General features: G+C 35.7%; 4 protein-coding genes across 4 annotated transcripts; 2 read left to right on the forward strand and 2 right to left on the reverse strand.

Annotated features, from left to right (window-relative positions):
• Nucleotides 1-740: 740 nt before the first annotated feature.
• On the reverse strand, nucleotides 741-4842 carry LOC104708086 (sulfate transporter 2.1-like). Its single transcript, XM_087462750.1, has 10 exons — nucleotides 4109-4842; nucleotides 3937-3985; nucleotides 3406-3854; nucleotides 2916-3146; nucleotides 2701-2827; nucleotides 2086-2372; nucleotides 1784-1977; nucleotides 1560-1651; nucleotides 1245-1321; nucleotides 741-1153 (listed from the first exon to the last, which is right to left on the reverse strand). Exons 1-10 carry the CDS (start codon nucleotides 4586-4588, stop codon nucleotides 1022-1024), a joined length of 2118 nt encoding a protein of 705 aa, XP_087318876.1. The 5' UTR covers nucleotides 4589-4842; the 3' UTR covers nucleotides 741-1021.
• Nucleotides 4843-7178: 2336 nt separating this feature from the next.
• On the forward strand, nucleotides 7179-10457 carry LOC104708087 (putative inositol 3-phosphate synthase isozyme 3). Its single transcript, XM_010424580.2, has 10 exons — nucleotides 7179-7766; nucleotides 7918-7986; nucleotides 8181-8316; nucleotides 8477-8724; nucleotides 8839-9065; nucleotides 9147-9262; nucleotides 9365-9541; nucleotides 9633-9821; nucleotides 9928-9990; nucleotides 10071-10457. The coding sequence occupies exons 1-10, from the start codon at nucleotides 7579-7581 to the stop codon at nucleotides 10188-10190; spliced, it is 1533 nt and encodes a 510-aa protein (XP_010422882.1). The 5' UTR covers nucleotides 7179-7578; the 3' UTR covers nucleotides 10191-10457.
• A 196-nt stretch (nucleotides 10458-10653) lies between these two features.
• Nucleotides 10654-12309, reverse strand: LOC104708088 (uncharacterized). Its single transcript, XM_010424581.3, has 4 exons — nucleotides 11981-12309; nucleotides 11838-11898; nucleotides 11567-11711; nucleotides 10654-11064 (listed from the first exon to the last, which is right to left on the reverse strand). The coding sequence occupies exons 1-4, from the start codon at nucleotides 12180-12182 to the stop codon at nucleotides 10810-10812; spliced, it is 663 nt and encodes a 220-aa protein (XP_010422883.1). The 5' UTR covers nucleotides 12183-12309; the 3' UTR covers nucleotides 10654-10809.
• Nucleotides 12310-14238: 1929 nt separating this feature from the next.
• On the forward strand, nucleotides 14239-16512 carry LOC104708090 (protein SOSEKI 2). Its single transcript, XM_010424582.3, has 5 exons — nucleotides 14239-14763; nucleotides 14999-15068; nucleotides 15146-15246; nucleotides 15344-16082; nucleotides 16166-16512. Exons 1-5 carry the CDS (start codon nucleotides 14526-14528, stop codon nucleotides 16281-16283), a joined length of 1266 nt encoding a protein of 421 aa, XP_010422884.2. The 5' UTR covers nucleotides 14239-14525; the 3' UTR covers nucleotides 16284-16512.
• The last annotated feature ends 1245 nt before the right edge of the window (nucleotides 16513-17757 follow it).

Genomic DNA, 17757 nt, shown 5'->3' on the forward strand with positions numbered 1-17757 from the left:
TTAAGCACCATAATGAAAGTCTTTTAAGAGTTAGGTCCATGACATTCCATATCTATGTCGTAGGAGTTAGCACCACCATACCCACATATTGACCGAAAAAGGAAATATGCATTGGACCACAAACGCAACTTCAAGTGTTATTTTTTTTTAGAATGGTTAATTAGTGTTTCAAAGCATACAAATTAAAAACAGTTTTCCATAATTTAAATAGAGTGTAATGAGTTAACAATCATAGACCTCAGCAAATCAACTTTGTCCTCAAGTTTTATCAGATTCAGTGAACCTAGACGCATATACTGAAGCTGTGAAAAAAAAAATCAAGAAAAGATCGTGAATTGAAACAGTGGTGCCCATTAACTTCAATAATTAAAAGTTAAAAAAAAGTGGGATTAGACTATTTAAATTTGGAGACATCATTAACCCTCCGAATATAGCTTCTCACTCTTGACTTTTCCAAGTGACATCAAATACTACTACTACTTCTATTAATTAGTACTGTACGCTCTAAATAGTACTGTACGCTATTAAAGTCCTTCCACTTAAATTGATTCAACAAATTCGTAAATTACTTTTGTTCAACGGATTTAGATACATTGTACCTAGACATGTGTTTTTGAACATTCGGTTTCTAGAATTTCAACACGAAATTTTTAATTACGGAATCACGTTTAATAAGAGAGGATACCAAATATAAATCTCACTCAATAACATTTTTAATCATCATACAAAACACCAATATATATCAAAACGTACATATAAATATATACATTATTTCCAAGTTTTGTTACACACACCCTTCGATCGTCATGACACTATAGTTTGCATGACTTATTTAATCACGACCGAGCTTACGTACCAAGGCACACTACAATATTACACATACGTACTAAATAATTATACAACATCATCATGCACACCTCTCATAATTTAAACTACAGGAACTGACATAAAACTCACATGCAATATTATCCGGTAACACATATATATATATATATATATGTAATATTAAGAAAACTATTTTTTAAACTTTTAATCCAAAGCAAGCATCGAGAGCTTCTTCGATTGTCATGTAAACTTTGCCCCCGATTTTGCTTACGAACCTTGCTTGATTCAGCTTGTGGATCACTTCCCATTTCGGGTTCACGATTACTAGCTGCAAAAAAAAAATGAAAAACAATGATATATCTTTTCTCGTTTTTAAAGAGATAACGACGGATTAACTTGTTAGAATGTAAACTAATTACCTCAACACCAGCCTGAGTTAGATTGTTTTGGAGCTCCACCAAAGCAGTAATCCCCGATGTATCGACGTTTATCAAATCTAATCAATAAATAATTATGAGAAAGACTGAACAAAACATAAAAGTAATAAAAACTAGAGTTTCAAATCTTTTTTAATTGTGGCTATCTCGATATTTCAACCCAAAAAAAAAAAAAAAAAAAAAAAAACAGATGACTTCAGGTGAGTAGTAAAATAAATGAATTTCATCTATCGGATCATTTTTTGTGAGCTATATAAACACTTTATAATTTGCATTATCCTTGTGAGTTCCACTTACTTGACATATCAAGGACTACAAAGAGGATCTTTCTCTTGGCATTGCTCTTTATATTTTCTTCTTCCTCCTCCTCATTGACACATCCCATAATCCTATATATAGACAATCAAAAAACACTTATTCTACTTAAACAACTGTATATACATACATATCATATTCTTAAATAATGTTGTAATGAATTGTTATGCATGTCATATCCATAAAAGAATACTAGTATACTATACCTTTCCTCGATGGAACTGGCATTAGCGAAGCACAACAACGCAGACTTGACTCGAAAAATTAATACTCCAGGAGTCTTAACCGTCATAGGATATTGATTAGTATCTGCAAAAATATCGGTTCCGGGCATTCTCCTGAGCGTTTCAACCCCTGGTCTGACTGAGATGAGTATGATTTTGGCAAACGAAATAACCACCTAGCACACATAAACACACGATCATTTATTAATCTCTTCATATATATGTATAACCGAAATGATTCTAATTATTTTGATAAAGTTTATATCTTCGTTACTAGCACGTACCGCGACAAGAAGTCCAATCTCAACTGAAGCAAATAAAACACCAACGAAAGCTCCAATGAGAGCAAGAAAGTCAAATTTATCGACTTTCCAAATGTGAATGGCCTCATTGATGTCAATTAATCCCGGAAGTGCTGAGAGAATTATGGAAGCGAGGATGGCAATTGGGGTATAGTAGAGAAGCCTCGTTAGACACTCGAGTGCTACAAACACCGTAACCGACATTACAATGTTCGACATTGCTGTCTCACATCCTGCCGCGAAGTTCACAGCTGTCCGAGAGAATGAACCTAAATTGCAAAATTGTTATACTTTAGATCGTCACTTACAATATATATATAATTTACATGTTTATATTACATAACGTAATTAAAACTGTTAAACAAATAAACTTTCGGTCACAATCAACCATTAAGTGGACGTGATTTGATGTTTCGTAGAAATGTATATGTATCTTTAACTAAGAAAATAGAGGAGTTTCCTAAACCAGTAATCAACTCTATCAGAAAGAAAAAAATTGGCATTCCACCAAAAATGACTTTTATTTCACATTCCACCAAAAAATGGTCCATGTAAATGTTTATATTATAAAAAATAATAAGTTGAATAATCAATTACCAGTAGCAGCGTAACAAGATGTGAAGGAACCGATAACATTCGAAAATCCAATGGCCATCATTTCTTTGTTTCCATCGAGTCTGTACCCTTTAATTCCAGCGAACGACCTCCCTACCGCAATCGCCTCCTGAAAAAAAAAAAAAAAGTAATTAGACGATAAAATTTAAAATATTGTTCAAAAAAACAATGCTTTAATGCTACCTATAACTACTTACGGTTAAAGCAATAATGGCAATGATTAAACCGATTTTAGCGATTTGTCCAAGATGAGGAGTATTAAAGTCGAGATCGTGAATGGAGATTGGATTAAGACCTCCTTTGATGTGCTTCACCGTCTTCACGCCATGCTCGTCCGCTTTAGTCAGAAACACCATTACCGTCGACACTACCACGGCGATCAACGGAGCTATTGCCGGTAGCCAAAATAACTTCTTGTTCTTCTTCCCCTAATACACGTACATATATTTCATTGCTAATTAATTTCAGTTCATTATCTAACACTTTCTCTAGAAATCTCCAAAAATTGTGTTCACAAATTTAATATTAATTCTTTGAAAGAAAAAAATTTGATGTTTCTAAACGTTTGAATTTGCGTTTGAAACAATATACTATCCTATAATACATTATATGTTAGTGCTTATTGGTTTAAAGAACGTTATAATTATATATATAGTGGTAGACGAATCAACGAAAAGAACCACTTACGATGAAGCGAGTGATAAGGATAAAACTGAGGAAGGAACACCCGAGGATGAAAGTGTGAGGGCTCCACTGTTGTTGACAAGATCGCCATACAGCTCGAAGAACAGAGACAATGTCGGTGTTGGTGGTGAAGTTGGTGATACCAAGCAAACCTTTGAGCTGTTGGAGTCCGATTACAATAGCTGCACCTCCCATGAACCCTACTATGGCTGCGTGCGACAGAAAATCAACCAGAAACCCTAATCTGAATAACCCGAAAGAAGCTTGGAAGATCCCGGCAAAGAAGGTTGTGGTTATGACTAGTTTCTTGTATCCCAAGGGATCTACTTCTGGATCTATGAGTTTCTGCAACATTGAGGATATAAGGAGGGATACTACAGCCACTGGTCCGATAGCTATCTCTCTTGATGTCCCCATCAATGCATATATCAATGGTGGTACCACACTCGTATCTGTTAATTAATGTAACGTTCAATGTGGTTTTTATTTAAAGAACAAAATTTCATAAAATTTTAATATGTAATACAAACTTACATAGCCCATATTGAGGATCAAGCTTTGCAAGAGTTGCATAACCAATGCTCTGCACACAAAATAATGAATTTTAGATTTTTTTTTTTTTTTTATGAAGAAAATTTTAGAATTTTAGAATTCTTGAAGCTAAGGGATCTAAATAGATCAAAATATTATTTTTAAGTTTGTGTACCTGAGGAATGCAGAGGCTAGCGAGGGTTAAACCAGCCATGAGGTCGTTCTTGAACATGGTGAGTTTATAGTTTCTGCACCAACCGAAGATTGGGAAAACGGCTTGGAGGATAGAGAGTATTCGTTTTGGGAGAGGCTGTTTTTGAAGTGACTTGAATCTTTTGACTTTGGTTAGGAAAGAGCCTTTGACATAGCTCTTGACCTCATGCCACGGGCTGGGTGGTTCAGGACAGTCAAGCAGCCACTTTGACCGGTCAGGTTGGTCTTGACCGGCTTGTGCGGCTGCAGATGAACCTGAGTTGGCCATGGCCATCTGGATCATGTGTGTACCATTTGAAGTGTTTGGGAGAACTTGATGTGAGAGAAATTCACCATTTGAAGTGTTTGGGAGAATTTGATGTGAGAGAGATTCACCATTTGAAGTGTTTGGGAGAACTTGATGTGAGAGAGATTCAAAACTCTCTGAATCTCTCTCTTTCATCTTCTTCTCAATTTTTGACGTTGTGAGGAAGTTTAACTATGAAGAAACTGTGATTGAGCATTCAAAGTGTGTGGATGCTGAAGTGAATTGACTGATTCTGTAATGTTTATATACACATGAGTTAGTGGAATCTCATGGTGCCTCTTTTTTGTTTTGTTAATTAGAACCAAAAGCACAAAAGGTGTTTTCTTTTACAAAAGAAAAAAAAAACCTCTCTCACACACACACACAGTTTAATGTGATAAAAAATGACTGGGTTGTACAAAATCTTGTGAGCTACAATTAAATTAATTATCCGTTCCAAGCGTTTCCAATCAGGACATCCCACGAAATTTTAGTTTCGAGATATAGTGCAGTAGATACCAACAATTATGGATTTGAGTATCAATACATAATCCAATATAAGTATTAATAATTTAACTTTTAATAATTACTTATATTCAAATTTTAAGATAAATTTTATTTTGATCACTTCATGTTCTTTAATAAAAATTCTGTATCAATTTTTTAGCATAAAAATAAAAATTCAAAATTTCTATCTTAATATATAGTTTTATTTAAGATGATGACGTGGTAGGTGAAAATGAAATGGAGCCTCAAACACAGTTCTCTTATCTACGCATGTTATGATGGAAAGCGAAAACAAATTTTTGTGTTAACACAAGTGAGAACATATTTTATTAGGTTTAGCAAAATAAACACGACTACAAAATGTTCTGGTACTTAAAAGTGTTTATTGATTGATATTATTGGTTAGTCTTTTAGATCATAGCCCATTGATGGAACATGTGATGGGTTTTGAAAGTGAAGTGGTTAGGCCATAGCCAATACATGATATGTCTTTGTCTTGGTCGGACCAAGTGGAGTGGACACTATATGCGTGCCTCGAACTTCATGGGTCCAACCAAAGTCAACGCCCTCGAGATTTTGTTGCACAAATATATATGTATATGATGTACATTTTTTCCTCGCATCGTGTATATAATGTGTAATCAGAGGGTGACACATTGACACGACAACGACGTTAGTATAAACTAGTACGCTACATGTTCTTTTTGGTACGAATGTAAATTACAATGGACTCAAGTAGACAATTTTTTGGGTTAAAAGGTAAACAATAGCCTCAAAAAGCAATGTAATTGCAAAAGGCTTGCGAGGATAAACATATGATTATGAAGATGAAACCTAATAATGAAACGTGTTTGTGTTAGTTTCCCTCTTTTGTAAAATACAAATTGAAGATTTTAGTAGCCATCCAAATTTTGCATCCCGTACTTTTTCCTACTTTCTAAATTTTAAGGAAAAATTCAAATAACTAGTAAGCACTAAGCACTATATTTGATAGAGGAAAAAAAAGAAGACTATCGAAGAGTTGACAAAAAAAAAAAAAAAAAGACTACGATGAAACAACCAATTATATTCGATATCTGAAAATTCGCTACACGGATACATAATTGGGCCCTGACCCACCTTATGCCTATTATTTGGATAAGACTAGGTTTTTAGGTTATTCCTTTTTCTCCAATTTGCTAAGTTCTCATGTTTGGCAGAAGGATTTTTTTTTTTTTTTTTTTTTAAAAAAAAACTGACTCCAATTGTATGTTGTTACTGTTATGGATTAATATATGAAGCAAGATAACAAGTCGTTTAAGAGAGGGAAAAAAAGAAAAAAAAAACCCGTTGTGAATCATGTGGTATATAAAAACTATAGAGCCCAATTGCATTAGATTCAGAAGCAAAAAGCGAGATATGGTAAGAAATTTTTTTTTTTTTAAATTAACGTTCAGGTGGACTAGTTGTCACTTGTCAGCAACACTCACCTAACTATCAAACGTATACAAAAACACGTTTCGATTTTATTATAAATCATACTCGTAACGTGTGTGTTCCTCCGTTCACGCACGCTCGTGCGCGTTAGATCCCAAAAAATAGTTAGATGGGCTTCAGAAAATTTACTTAGAAAGCCTTTTGATATGGGCCTTATGTATATACGGCACCATTGACTTTTTTTTTCCCATTAGACTATCATGGGATACACTAATCTAGTCTAACCTTTTTTAAAAACTTATTTACTTGTAATTTATAAATATTTTTGAATAGTTCAACAAATAAGAGTTTTGTTGATTAGTTTTCTAAAATCTTGTAAAATGCTCTAAACAATCTTTGTATTTTTGTGATCATTTCCATGATTTTATTGTGTAAAGAAAGTGTCTAAAATCATGAATCAATAACATATTAATTGAATTCATTAACAATCCTAGATTCTTCTGTTTTAGTTGAATAACACAAAATTTTTAATGACTTTATAAAAATATGAATCCAATAACCCAAATTTGTTAAGATTTTAAATGACTTTTTATAAATCACAAACTAATAATACTAAACTTTAACAGAATTTAACAAAATATTGATTTAATAACAACAGATTCTACATAATATTTAAAATCTTTAAAATTTTATTCAAATCTTAAACCAATAACCCCCACTTAATACAATCTCTATATTTTTAGATATATTGACTAAAAATGACTTTCATTTTTATATCCTCATTTCTTAATTTATCACAGTCAAATAACTTTGATTTGTTTTTAATACATTTTTCAGTAATTTAGTACAATATCTATTTTGGACACATTTTATGGAAAGAAATCTTTTTTTTTTACACTAGTCATAATCCCATAAATTGTAGTTAGAAATATTGTCATATAGAGTATTTATTACCTTCAATTTCTAGTCAAATAACTTTATATATTAGTGACTCCATTTGAAGTAATATAATCTATTTTCTACACTTGTCATAACAAACCTGTGTAAGCTGTAAAATAAATCTCAAACAAAAATATTTTCCTAAATGTCCCTCCTGTCTATAAAAACGCGACCCTGGCCTCACACCCAATGCATTCAGAATCCCCCCAGTTGCATAGTCTCTCTCTCTCTCTCTCCCTCTCTCCCTCTCATAGTTCTCTCCAAGTTTTTTTCCTTAGGCAAAAATGTTCATCGATAGCTTCAAGGTTGAATCTCAGAACGTGAAGTACACAGAGAATGAGATCCATTCAGTGTACGACTACCAAACCACTGAGCTTGTCCATGAGAACAAAAACGGTGCGTTTCAATGGACTGTGAAGCCAAAGACCGTGAAGTATGAGTTTAAGACCGACACTCATCTTCCAAAACTTGGGTTTGTGTCATCATCTTCTTTTAAATCTTTTCACCTTTAAATAAATATAATATTGTTTTCTTTTTTTAATTATTACGTACTGTTTGTAGATTTTTCTTTTATTGTTTGATTAATGATGTTTTTGCTTTATCTATTTTTATTTTCTTGGCAGAGTAATGCTCGTAGGTTGGGGTGGCAACAATGGTTCTACTCTTACCGCTGGTGTTATCGCCAATCGTGAGTAAGTGAAACATTTTCTTCTTCTTCTTAATTGTTTTGTTATAATAATAAAACTGTTACAAAAGGGAATAAAGTTGAGTCTTGAGTGTCCTAATTTATTCATATTCCCGCAATTGGATTGTTAAATAATGAGCAAGTTGTGCATTATTTAATCGGTTTTGTTCTTTTGTGCAATAACAAAATATTTGGTGGCAGGGGAATATCCTGGGCCACGAAGGAGAAAGTGCAACAAGCTAATTATTTCGGATCATTAACCCAAGCATCCTCTATCCGGGTCGGGTCATTCAATGGCGAAGAAATCTATGCTCCTTTCAAAAGTCTTCTCCCCATGGTACAATTTACCATTTTTTTTACTGTTGACTATTAAGTGTGCATTTAGTATAAAATTACATTAAAATTAAAATTATATTACATTTATTTTTTTAGAGGACATTAGTAGTAAATAGAGATAAATAATAGTAAAATTTATTAATGGGTTATGAAAATAATAGGTGAATCCAGAAGAAATTGTGTTTGGAGGATGGGACATAAGTGACATGAACTTAGCGGACGCAATGGGAAGGGCCAAGGTCCTAGACATCGACCTCCAAAAGCAGCTGCGTCCCTTCATGGAAGACTTGGTTCCACTCCCTGGAATCTTCGACCCAGATTTTATCGCAGCTAACCAAGGTTCACGTGCCAACCACGTGATCAAAGGCACTAAGAAACAACAACTCGAACAAGTCATCAAGGACATCAGGTAACAACATAACGGTTTTTTCTTTCTTTTTTTTCCCAAGAAAATTTTATTTTACTATAAAGTTCCCATGATTCATTAGATGTAGGAAATCAATTGTTATTTTTATATAATTAGGGAGTTCAAAGAGAAAAACAAAGTGGAAAAAGTGGTGGTACTGTGGACGGCGAACACAGAAAGATACAGCAATGTGCTTGTTGGTCTTAACGACACGACGGAGAATCTAATGTCGTCTTTGGAGAAAGATGAGGCTGAGATTTCTCCTTCTACACTTTACGCCATTGCTTGTGTTCTTGAGAACGTTCCTTTCATCAATGGAAGTCCACAAAACACTTTTGTCCCTGGTAAATTAAATCAAACTATAGTTTAATATCTAGTAACGTTCAGATTTCTGTAGTTATAATTACGTTTTGCACATATTACAGGGCTCATTGAATTGGCCATCGAGAGAAACTGCTTGATCGGTGGTGATGACTTCAAGAGTGGTCAGACCAAGATGAAGTCTGTCCTCGTCGATTTCCTTGTTGGGGCCGGAATCAAAGTACGTAAATCATAATTAAGTATTTTAATTAAATTTATTTATTTCATAAAACGTTACAAAACGTAATTAATTTCATTTGTCTATATGTATTAACAAATATAGCCGACGTCGATAGTGAGCTACAACCACCTTGGGAACAACGACGGCATGAACTTGTCAGCGCCACAAACATTCCGGTCAAAGGAGATATCGAAGAGCAATGTCGTGGATGATATGGTTGCTAGCAACGGCATCTTGTACGAGCCTGGTGAACACCCTGACCACGTTGTGGTCATTAAGGTGATTAATCTTACATTATAACTACCCTTTTCTTAATGTGGTCATTAAGTCTGAACATTAAACTAAACTATACTATTGGATGGTGTTGCAGTATGTGCCGTATGTAGGGGACAGCAAGAGAGCAATGGACGAGTACACATCAGAGATATTTATGGGAGGGACTAACACAATCGTGATGCACAACACTTGTGAAGACTCTCTCTTAGCTGCTCCTATTATTTTGGACCTTGTTCTTCTTGCCGAGCTCACTACTCGTATCCAGTTCAAGTCTGAAAATGAGGTTTCTAATCGTTTACAAAATCCTTAGATAAATTTCAATAATTATCCAAGAAATGTTAGATTTAAGTCTTAGATTAAAATTTTGATTTGTTGGTTTTTTCTTGCAGGGAAAGTTCCATTCTTTCCATCCGGTGGCTACTCTCCTAAGTTACCTCTCAAAGGCACCATTGGTAAGAAAAACAAAGCAAACAACGTGCCGTTTCCGAACTCTAACGACGTTCTTAACATATTTTTCATTCAATGAATGTAGGTCCCTCCCGGCACGCCAGTTGTGAACGCTTTGTCGAAACAGCGTGCAATGCTTGAGAACGTACTCAGAGCTTGTGTTGGACTTGCTCCTGAGAACAACATGATTCTCGAGTACAAGTGATCAAGAGATCAGTCATCACTATCACTTGTACAAGTGATAGAGAGATCAAGACCCGCCTCTTGTCTTCTTCTTTGCTTTCTATGTTTTAATTAATAATAATTACATTTTGAAAATGTAAGCGTTTTTTTTTTGTTATCTTTTCTTGTTTACAAATATCAATGTCATCTTTTATGTATTGGTATCTTGCTGCTGAATCGGAACATTCTTCCATCTTATTTCAATCTTATAATAGAAAGAGATGGTTTAATAAATTATAGCTTTATAAAATGGTTATTATGTTTCATTTGAGAATATATTTTACACCCTGTTTTCATCAAAACTTAATCCTTCTGATCATATATTAGTTGCTCTTATTGTAAATGGTTAAGAAATTGATTTGGTAAACTCAATTCATATGCTTGAATTTTTAAGTTCTCTTCATTCTCTACCTAAATAAATGGTCACCATTGAAAACAAGAATAACTTGAGCTTACTAAACTGAAGTTCCTTTTTAATATAATCATAATATGCCAACAAACATCTTTAAATTGAAGAGAGAAATGAGACTCAAATCAGGGTGTGACTACTATTAGCAGCCACAAGGCCCGTATGAAGAAGAAACAAAGGGGTGAAAGTGAGATCACTCTTCTTTTCCCATAGCCATCAAGAACTCTCCTTCACATACCAAAGAGTTCCCTACATATGCTTTCCCTTCCATTTTCGCTATCCCAAACCGCTTCTGCAACTTCACAAGCGTCATTCTCATCACAAGAGTATCACCTGCAATCACAGGCTTTCTGAACCTGACTTTGTCGATTCCAGCAAAGAAGAAGTTGCTTTTCGATCCACCAACTTCTGGTTGTAGCATCACTATACCTCCCACCTGAGCCATGGCCTGTGGAAACAAAACATCTACTTCACCACTTTGAACTCAGAAACTAATGAATGAAACTTTACGGACAAACTATATGTAGCTCTTATTAACCGCAACAATACATAAGAAAGCCTCCTAATCATTCATTCCACATACATTTGGGTAGAGACTATTAGTTTTATCACAGTTTATAAAGCTGTGATCCAAGATATCCTATAAAACAGCCTATCTTATTCTCAAATCTAGTCCCTTTCTTAAAACTGAAACTTTAAACTAAAGCCTTCATCTTTAGCTCCCTCAAAAGTTCAGAACTTCAACCGGAACACAAACTTCACCCTCATTCTCTTTCCCCAGAGTCACACCATTCAAAACCAACTAATCAACTAAATCATTCATTCTTCTCTAGCAAACAAGAATCAGAGCAACCCTGAATTTCTAAGCTCAAAATAGCTTCTCTTGAACTGTAACGTATGTAAAATAGACTGAAACTTTTGGAGTAAGAAGAGGGGCAATGCAATAATACCTCAACCATGAGGACTCCAGGCATTATAGGCCTCTCAGGGAAATGCCCAGGAAAGAAATTATCATTAATTGTAACGTTTTTAATAGCTACCGCAGATACACCAGCCGTGTACTCTATCACTCTATCCACTAACAGAAACGGGAATCTACACAACAAAATCCACAAATCAGAATGATTCAGATTTGAGAAATCGGATCAGAACAATACCAAAACTTCAGCTACCAAAAAAAAAAAAAAAAGGTTTTTTTTTATTTTCTCATAAAGTTTTCACCTGTGAGGCAAAATCTCTTGTATCTTGTTGATGTCCATCACCGTTGGAAATGCCTCATATCCTGCAAAAGAATAAACATTTTAGAAACTTTAAAAATCGAAACTTGATTTGTAAAATCATAATGCATTGGCGAGGAACATTACTGAGTTCAATTGGGATCTCTTTCTCCTCTGCGGTGCTCTTTGATTCATCAGTGGAGCACAAGACGAGCGAGCTGGATCGGCGTTTGGGACGAAACGCGACGGAGCTCGATCTGAGCAACGGTGGAGATAGTGACTGATGAAGAGGGATAGTCGCGAGGTTTCGCGACGAGGATGCTGTGAAAACGGAGCTGGAAGCAGCCATTGCCGATTCGATCTAGTGAGAGAGAAAGGGACGGAGAATTCGAAGGGAGGAGTGTTTTCAAAGAGCTTCCAACGGAAACAATGGCGAGTGGGTGGAATGATCGATCCTATGACTATGAGACGACTATATGAATTGTTTGGGCCTAATTTGGGCTTTTTATCAATGAGTAAGCCCATTGAAACCTTTTTTTGGGCCTGGGTTACTTGATTTTTTTTTTACCGATATTATATTTGTATTGTTCAGCTACAGACTACAGCTATTTTCTAATAATGGAAGGTAAAAATGCAGAAAATGCATTTGGTAAACCGTTCGTAATGATGGCTGAAACAGAATCATACCAACCAAACCAACCAACCTCGCGCCTACAATATTTAAGCTGCAACTACGAGTACAAACGTATAAATTTACTGTTCAACTAAAATACTAGGCACTTTACTATCTCTATTCAACTTCAAATTCTTATGTAGTAGTATTAAGACCAATATTACAAGTTTACAGCAACTATTTTAATCTAATACACTCTCATCTATCAAAATCATTGCGTTAAACATACGGATCATTATGTTGTGACACAAAACAGTAATTTATCTATCATTGTGTTGACATGAAACATTGTGAAACTCAATTTTTATCAACAAAAAAAAAAGAACAGCCACACACACATTGTGAAACCCAAACGCATACATGTATTTTACGTTTTTTTGTATTATTATAGAGAAAAGCGGTGCTTATCATGCAGTATGCCAGTATTCAAAGTATTTATTATTGAGTTTCTATAGATCAATGATGATCATACAAATATTTCCGAAATTAAGAAGAATTATTCAATCATTTTCAAAAATTTAATGTTCATTTGTACGTTTCCTCCTTTTTTTTTTTTTTTCTTCTATGAATTCAAAATTTATTATAAGATTATTCAGAGGTCATAAAAAGCTGACACAACTATTTAGCAAATGGCATTGTTATGTTTGGTGGCTGGTGAGGAAGTTAAGTAGATGGGCCACTCCTCCACACCCAGAGAACTCTGTTATGTCCATGCAAATGTGTTTAAAAGAACACATCCACATTCTCTGTTTCTACCACCTCCCAAATTTACCCTTTTCCAACTAGTTAGTTTTATTAAAGGACGATTAGTCAGGCCCGTTTTAAGTGTTGATGTTACCGTGATTTTTTTTAATAAATAAAATGTAAAATTTATTCTGAAAAAATGTTTTTACATCAAGTGCAGCTTTTGTTTGAGGTATTCTAACATAAGATTAGCCTAACAGTTAGAAAATAGAAGTGTTTTCATCTTGTTAACGTGATTTCACCGAATGACTAAGAATACATAAAAAACAGTTAGAATAATTCGAAAGAGATATTACGAAACCGTCCATTAAATTTTTTACTCTTTGTATTGATATGTCATATTGGTCTGTTTTTTAACGGATGTATTGTAGTAGGAAGAGTACAGAACACAGAAGCAGTAAAGTAGTAAACGACCCTCACGTGTTCTCTTTAGTTTTTACCTAGATTCTGGAGCTCTTTTTGTTGTCTTTGAAAGACTTGAGGTGTGGTTAAAAGTCATTAAAAGTCAAAACTTCCATTTTGAAACACAGTGATCTTGACTCATCGTCATCTCTGAAACATCTTTAGCTTTATATCTTTTTATCCAAATTTGGGTAACACGATACAAATTAAATGTGGTTAATTAAAATATTCGACAATCGAAGAATATTAATCATGACAAGTCAATTGCTCAACCAAATCTTAGTATTTTGTATAATTCGGTTTGGTGCGTGATGCGTAAAAAGCATGGGGACCAGTCTGGTCTAAATCTGTCAAGACCGAACCGGGGGCTATGAACGGTTTTAGCCCATATAAAGACAAACACATACTGTAATTAATTTTGTCTTATGACCAGCGGTTAATCGTAAATTGAGCTAGTGAATTGCGTATTCATTTTTTTCCGGTTTGGTTTGGGTTTTAAACTATGGGGAAAAAAGAAGTTTGTATTAAAAATTATACTTGTGTTCCATAAGTTTTGGTTTTGGTTGGATATAAAACATATACGGTTGAAGCCGATTTAAATCCAAAATATCAAGACAAAATCAGAGCTGGATAGATTAAGACTGGACCGGGTTATTATATCCCATAGTACCCATCAGGTAGAAGAAACTAAAGCCAAGTCGTTTTCAGTTCTGGTTTGGCTCATCTCTAATGCCAGTTCTGTTGTCTCAGAAAGAGGCCAAATTTTATTCCCACACAGAGAGATAAATACACATTCCCTTATCTTTTTTGTATATAAAGAACAGTCTGTGGGTTTAATAATTCTCATATCTTGTCCGGACATAGACACAAAAGATGGAAGCTTTAAGATGCAGAAGAGGAGGCAGAGAGAACAACAAAAGTCCAGAGAGGATAATAAGGTCTTTGAATCTTCAGCATCAAGATGAAGAAGAACTAGAAGAAGAGGTCAAGACAAAGAAACCCATTTTCAGAAGAGTCCAAGTTGTTTATTACCTCACTAGAAACGGCCATCTCGAACACCCTCACTTCATTGAAGTCATTTCTCCGGTTAACCAGCCTCTTCGGTTAAGAGGTAAATTACCCAAAACAACTCAAACTCAAAAGAGAAAGATCACTGTACTCTGTTTTATAGTTCATGGGTCTTGCTTTGATTACTCAATTTATGCTAAAGTTTCGATTTTGTTTTCTGTTTTGTGTACATTAATGGGTTATGTGATTAACCGGGTTTGGATCATAGGTTAGTGTTTTCACATAATCTTATGTTAAAGGCTCGATTCAAAAGTGTGTCTTTTTTTATTTCAATGAAGATGTGATGAACCGGCTTACAGTGCTGAGAGGGAAGTGCATGACATCACAATATGCCTGGTCATGTAAAAGGTAACGTTTTAAAACTGAAGAACATCTGTTAAATGTTAATCAAATGCGCAACTAATTATATCGATATTTTTCATCAGGAGCTATAAAAATGGATTCGTGTGGAACGACTTAGCTGCAAACGATGTGATTTACCCATCGGACTGTGCTGAGTATGTGTTGAAAGGATCTGAAATCGCCGGTAACGTTTTTTTAATAAAAACCTGAATATCATACTAGATTTAAAATTTGTGGTTATGCAAAATTGAGTCTTATCTTGTTGTTTTAAATTTGTGTAGACAAATTTCAAGAAGTACATGCATTGTCTGGTCCAATTCAAGAAGCTCCAAAAAGTCGACTTCTCAGGTCAAAACCCAAACCTCAAAACAGAACAACGTCGTTTGATGAGTCAGAGCTATACATCCGAGCAGAGCAAGAAGAAGAAGAAGAAGAAGAAGAAGAAGACGGAGAGTACGAACTTTACGAAGAGAAAACGAGTTATACATCTTCCACTACGCCTCAGTCTCGCTGTTCCCGAGGCGTTTCAACTGAGACAATCGAATCCACCGAACAAAAACAGAACTTGAGCAAGAAGACAGAACAAGATTCGCAAGCACGTACTGACTCGTCCGAGTTACCTCGTTCTAACCCGGTGTTGGAGCCGCGTCGTCGGCTCGACGTTTCGACGCGGTTCGAGGACGGAGATCCAGTGGAACCCGGATCGGGTCGTGCGTCGATTTGGCTGCAGATGATCTCGTGCGGGCACATCGCCACCAAGTACTACGCACCGGGTGTGATGAACCCGAGACAAAAGGAAGAGAGCCTTCGGAAAGGAGTTTTGTGCAAGAACATTGTGAAGAAGGCCGTCGTAGACGACGAACGTGAGATGATAAGGTTCATGTCGGAGAACCCAAGGTTCGGGAATCCTCAGGCGGAGGATAAAGAGTATTTCAGCGGGAGCATTGTCGAGTCGGTGAGTCAGGAACGTGTCACGGTTGAACCATCGCTGAAACGATCCAACTCGTTCAAAGAGGAAAGGTTAGTATTTAGTACAATACACACCGGCCGAGTCAACAAAAAAAACTTGAAACTGACTAAAACTTTTAAATATTTGAAAACAGATCAAAGATCGTCGAAATGGCTGATGAAACGAAGAAGAAAGAAGAAAGATCGATCGTGAAGGTGAAATGTATACCGAGAACGTGTTTAATGTCATCGTCGAAGCAAATCAAGAAGTAAAAAATAAATATTTGATATATAGGAAGAGGAGTAACGAATGATTATGCCAATGGGAGTAGTATTTTAGTATTTTACTGCTAAAGATAGATGCAGTAATTTGGTAGTAGTAGTATTGAATTTTAATGACTAGATGTTGCTGTTTATTTTTGTTATCGGAAATATATTTTCTCTACTTTATCTGACTAGTTGTTTAAAAGCAAGTGGAAAATGGAAAAATTCAGTTTAATCTTATAGGAATCTACCTGAGTGCTGATATTTTTTTTTTGTCAAACTACTTGCATTCATTTACTCAAATGAGATAAAGTTCATACAAGCATAACTTAGAAAGAAAATTGAAAAGGCATTCCCTAATGCCATAATATAAATGAAGTACACCAAAGATATGATTAATCGGCAATAAATTCTTGAGAGCTTTGAGCCAAGGTTTTGAGGGAGCTTGATACATGTGAGATCAAGATTGTCGACAGACTCTTCCATGAACAGATCAATAGATGAAAGATAGCCATTGTCATTAGACATGTTGGCGTTAGTGAAGGGGTCAAAGCTGAAACTTCTCACCGGTTTGAGAAGGTCTACACAAAGTAGAAGCTTGACAAGGGTTTGAGCAAGGTTTGGGATGCTCTGGTGCTTAAGACTATTTGGTAACATTGTCGGATGGTGAGAAATGACCTTGGACAAACCAAAACCATATCCATAACTCGGACAACTTGGATTCAGGATCCAAGAACCATAGAGATTCAAGCAAAAGGGTTCAAAGAGCGGGGCCAAAGGGGTTACTATTACCAGGATTCTAAAGGATATCAAGTGACACCAAAGCAACAATGATGAATTACTACTCAGATGAAAATCATAGAGTTCGTAATCTTGACCACACCATCGGCTAGAGATTGATGTCAACAAGAGATATAAGTAGTCGTACCTGGAATTGAATAGCTTTAGACTTGGAGCCACCAAAGTATAGGCTCCTTCTCGGATGAAGATATATTGGACATGGTAAGGCTCGGGGAACACGGGATATAGGATCAGGGGATTGAGGAGGTGTCGGTAGCCACCGCTCCGTAGAGGCGGGGTCATAATGTCGTCCTTCCTCACCCCATAGATTTGGTCTGATACCAGGAGCAAGTTTCCCAATAGCTTAGAGCTTGGATAAAGAGTGGTTGTCGGGGAAAAGCTTTGAATCAGGGATTGGGATTGATCTTCACGGACCCAACACATATCTGTCGAGTTACAATGTAGATAGCTTCTGGACTTTTTAGTTGTGGGCCTGGTTTGTTGAAATGTTAATGGGCCGTCAAAAGATACAAGGCCCACCAGCAGAAAATCGCTTTCCATGATGGTTGACCTAGTTGGATGGAGCATGCGGCGGTGGTTGTCCGGAGATGGTAAGATGATTTGCAATAGAGAGGACATCGCTGGTGGGGAAGGCTTCAACAAGAGCAAGCCGGAGGATAGATCAATGTATGGGGCAGGGGAC

This window comes from Camelina sativa, chromosome 8, assembly GCF_030686135.1.
Source record: "Camelina sativa cultivar CO46 ecotype springtype chromosome 8, ASM3068613v1".
In the NCBI taxonomy this organism is placed as follows: domain Eukaryota; kingdom Viridiplantae; phylum Streptophyta; class Magnoliopsida; order Brassicales; family Brassicaceae; genus Camelina; species Camelina sativa.

Excerpts from the sequence above, each read along its gene's own strand:
- LOC104708087 (XM_010424580.2), top strand. The coding sequence starts at position 7,579 with ATGTTCATCGATAGCTTCAAGGTTGAATCTCAGAACGTGAAGTACACA. Across the intron at positions 7,767-7,917 it reads ACTCATCTTCCAAAACTTGG|AGTAATGCTCGTAGGTTGGG; the intron begins GTTTGTGTCATC and ends TTTTCTTGGCAG. Across the intron at positions 9,991-10,070 it reads ACCTCTCAAAGGCACCATTG|GTCCCTCCCGGCACGCCAGT; the intron begins GTAAGAAAAACA and ends CAATGAATGTAG.
- LOC104708090 (XM_010424582.3), top strand. The coding sequence starts at position 14,526 with ATGGAAGCTTTAAGATGCAGAAGAGGAGGCAGAGAGAACAACAAAAGT. Across the intron at positions 15,069-15,145 it reads TATGCCTGGTCATGTAAAAG|GAGCTATAAAAATGGATTCG; the intron begins GTAACGTTTTAA and ends ATTTTTCATCAG. Across the intron at positions 15,247-15,343 it reads GAAAGGATCTGAAATCGCCG|ACAAATTTCAAGAAGTACAT; the intron begins GTAACGTTTTTT and ends AAATTTGTGTAG.
- LOC104708086 (XM_087462750.1), bottom strand. The coding sequence starts at position 4,588 with ATGAAAGAGAGAGATTCAGAGAGTTTTGAATCTCTCTCACATCAAGTT. Across the intron at positions 3,855-3,936 it reads TGATCCTCAATATGGGCTAT|ATACGAGTGTGGTACCACCA; the intron begins GTAAGTTTGTAT and ends ATTAATTAACAG. Across the intron at positions 3,147-3,405 it reads TCCTTATCACTCGCTTCATC|GGGAAGAAGAACAAGAAGTT; the intron begins GTAAGTGGTTCT and ends TACGTGTATTAG.
- LOC104708088 (XM_010424581.3), bottom strand. The coding sequence starts at position 12,182 with ATGGCTGCTTCCAGCTCCGTTTTCACAGCATCCTCGTCGCGAAACCTC. Across the intron at positions 11,712-11,837 it reads CAAGAGATTTTGCCTCACAG|ATTCCCGTTTCTGTTAGTGG; the intron begins GTGAAAACTTTA and ends TTTGTTGTGTAG. Across the intron at positions 11,065-11,566 it reads CTGGAGTCCTCATGGTTGAG|GCCATGGCTCAGGTGGGAGG; the intron begins GTATTATTGCAT and ends TTGTTTCCACAG.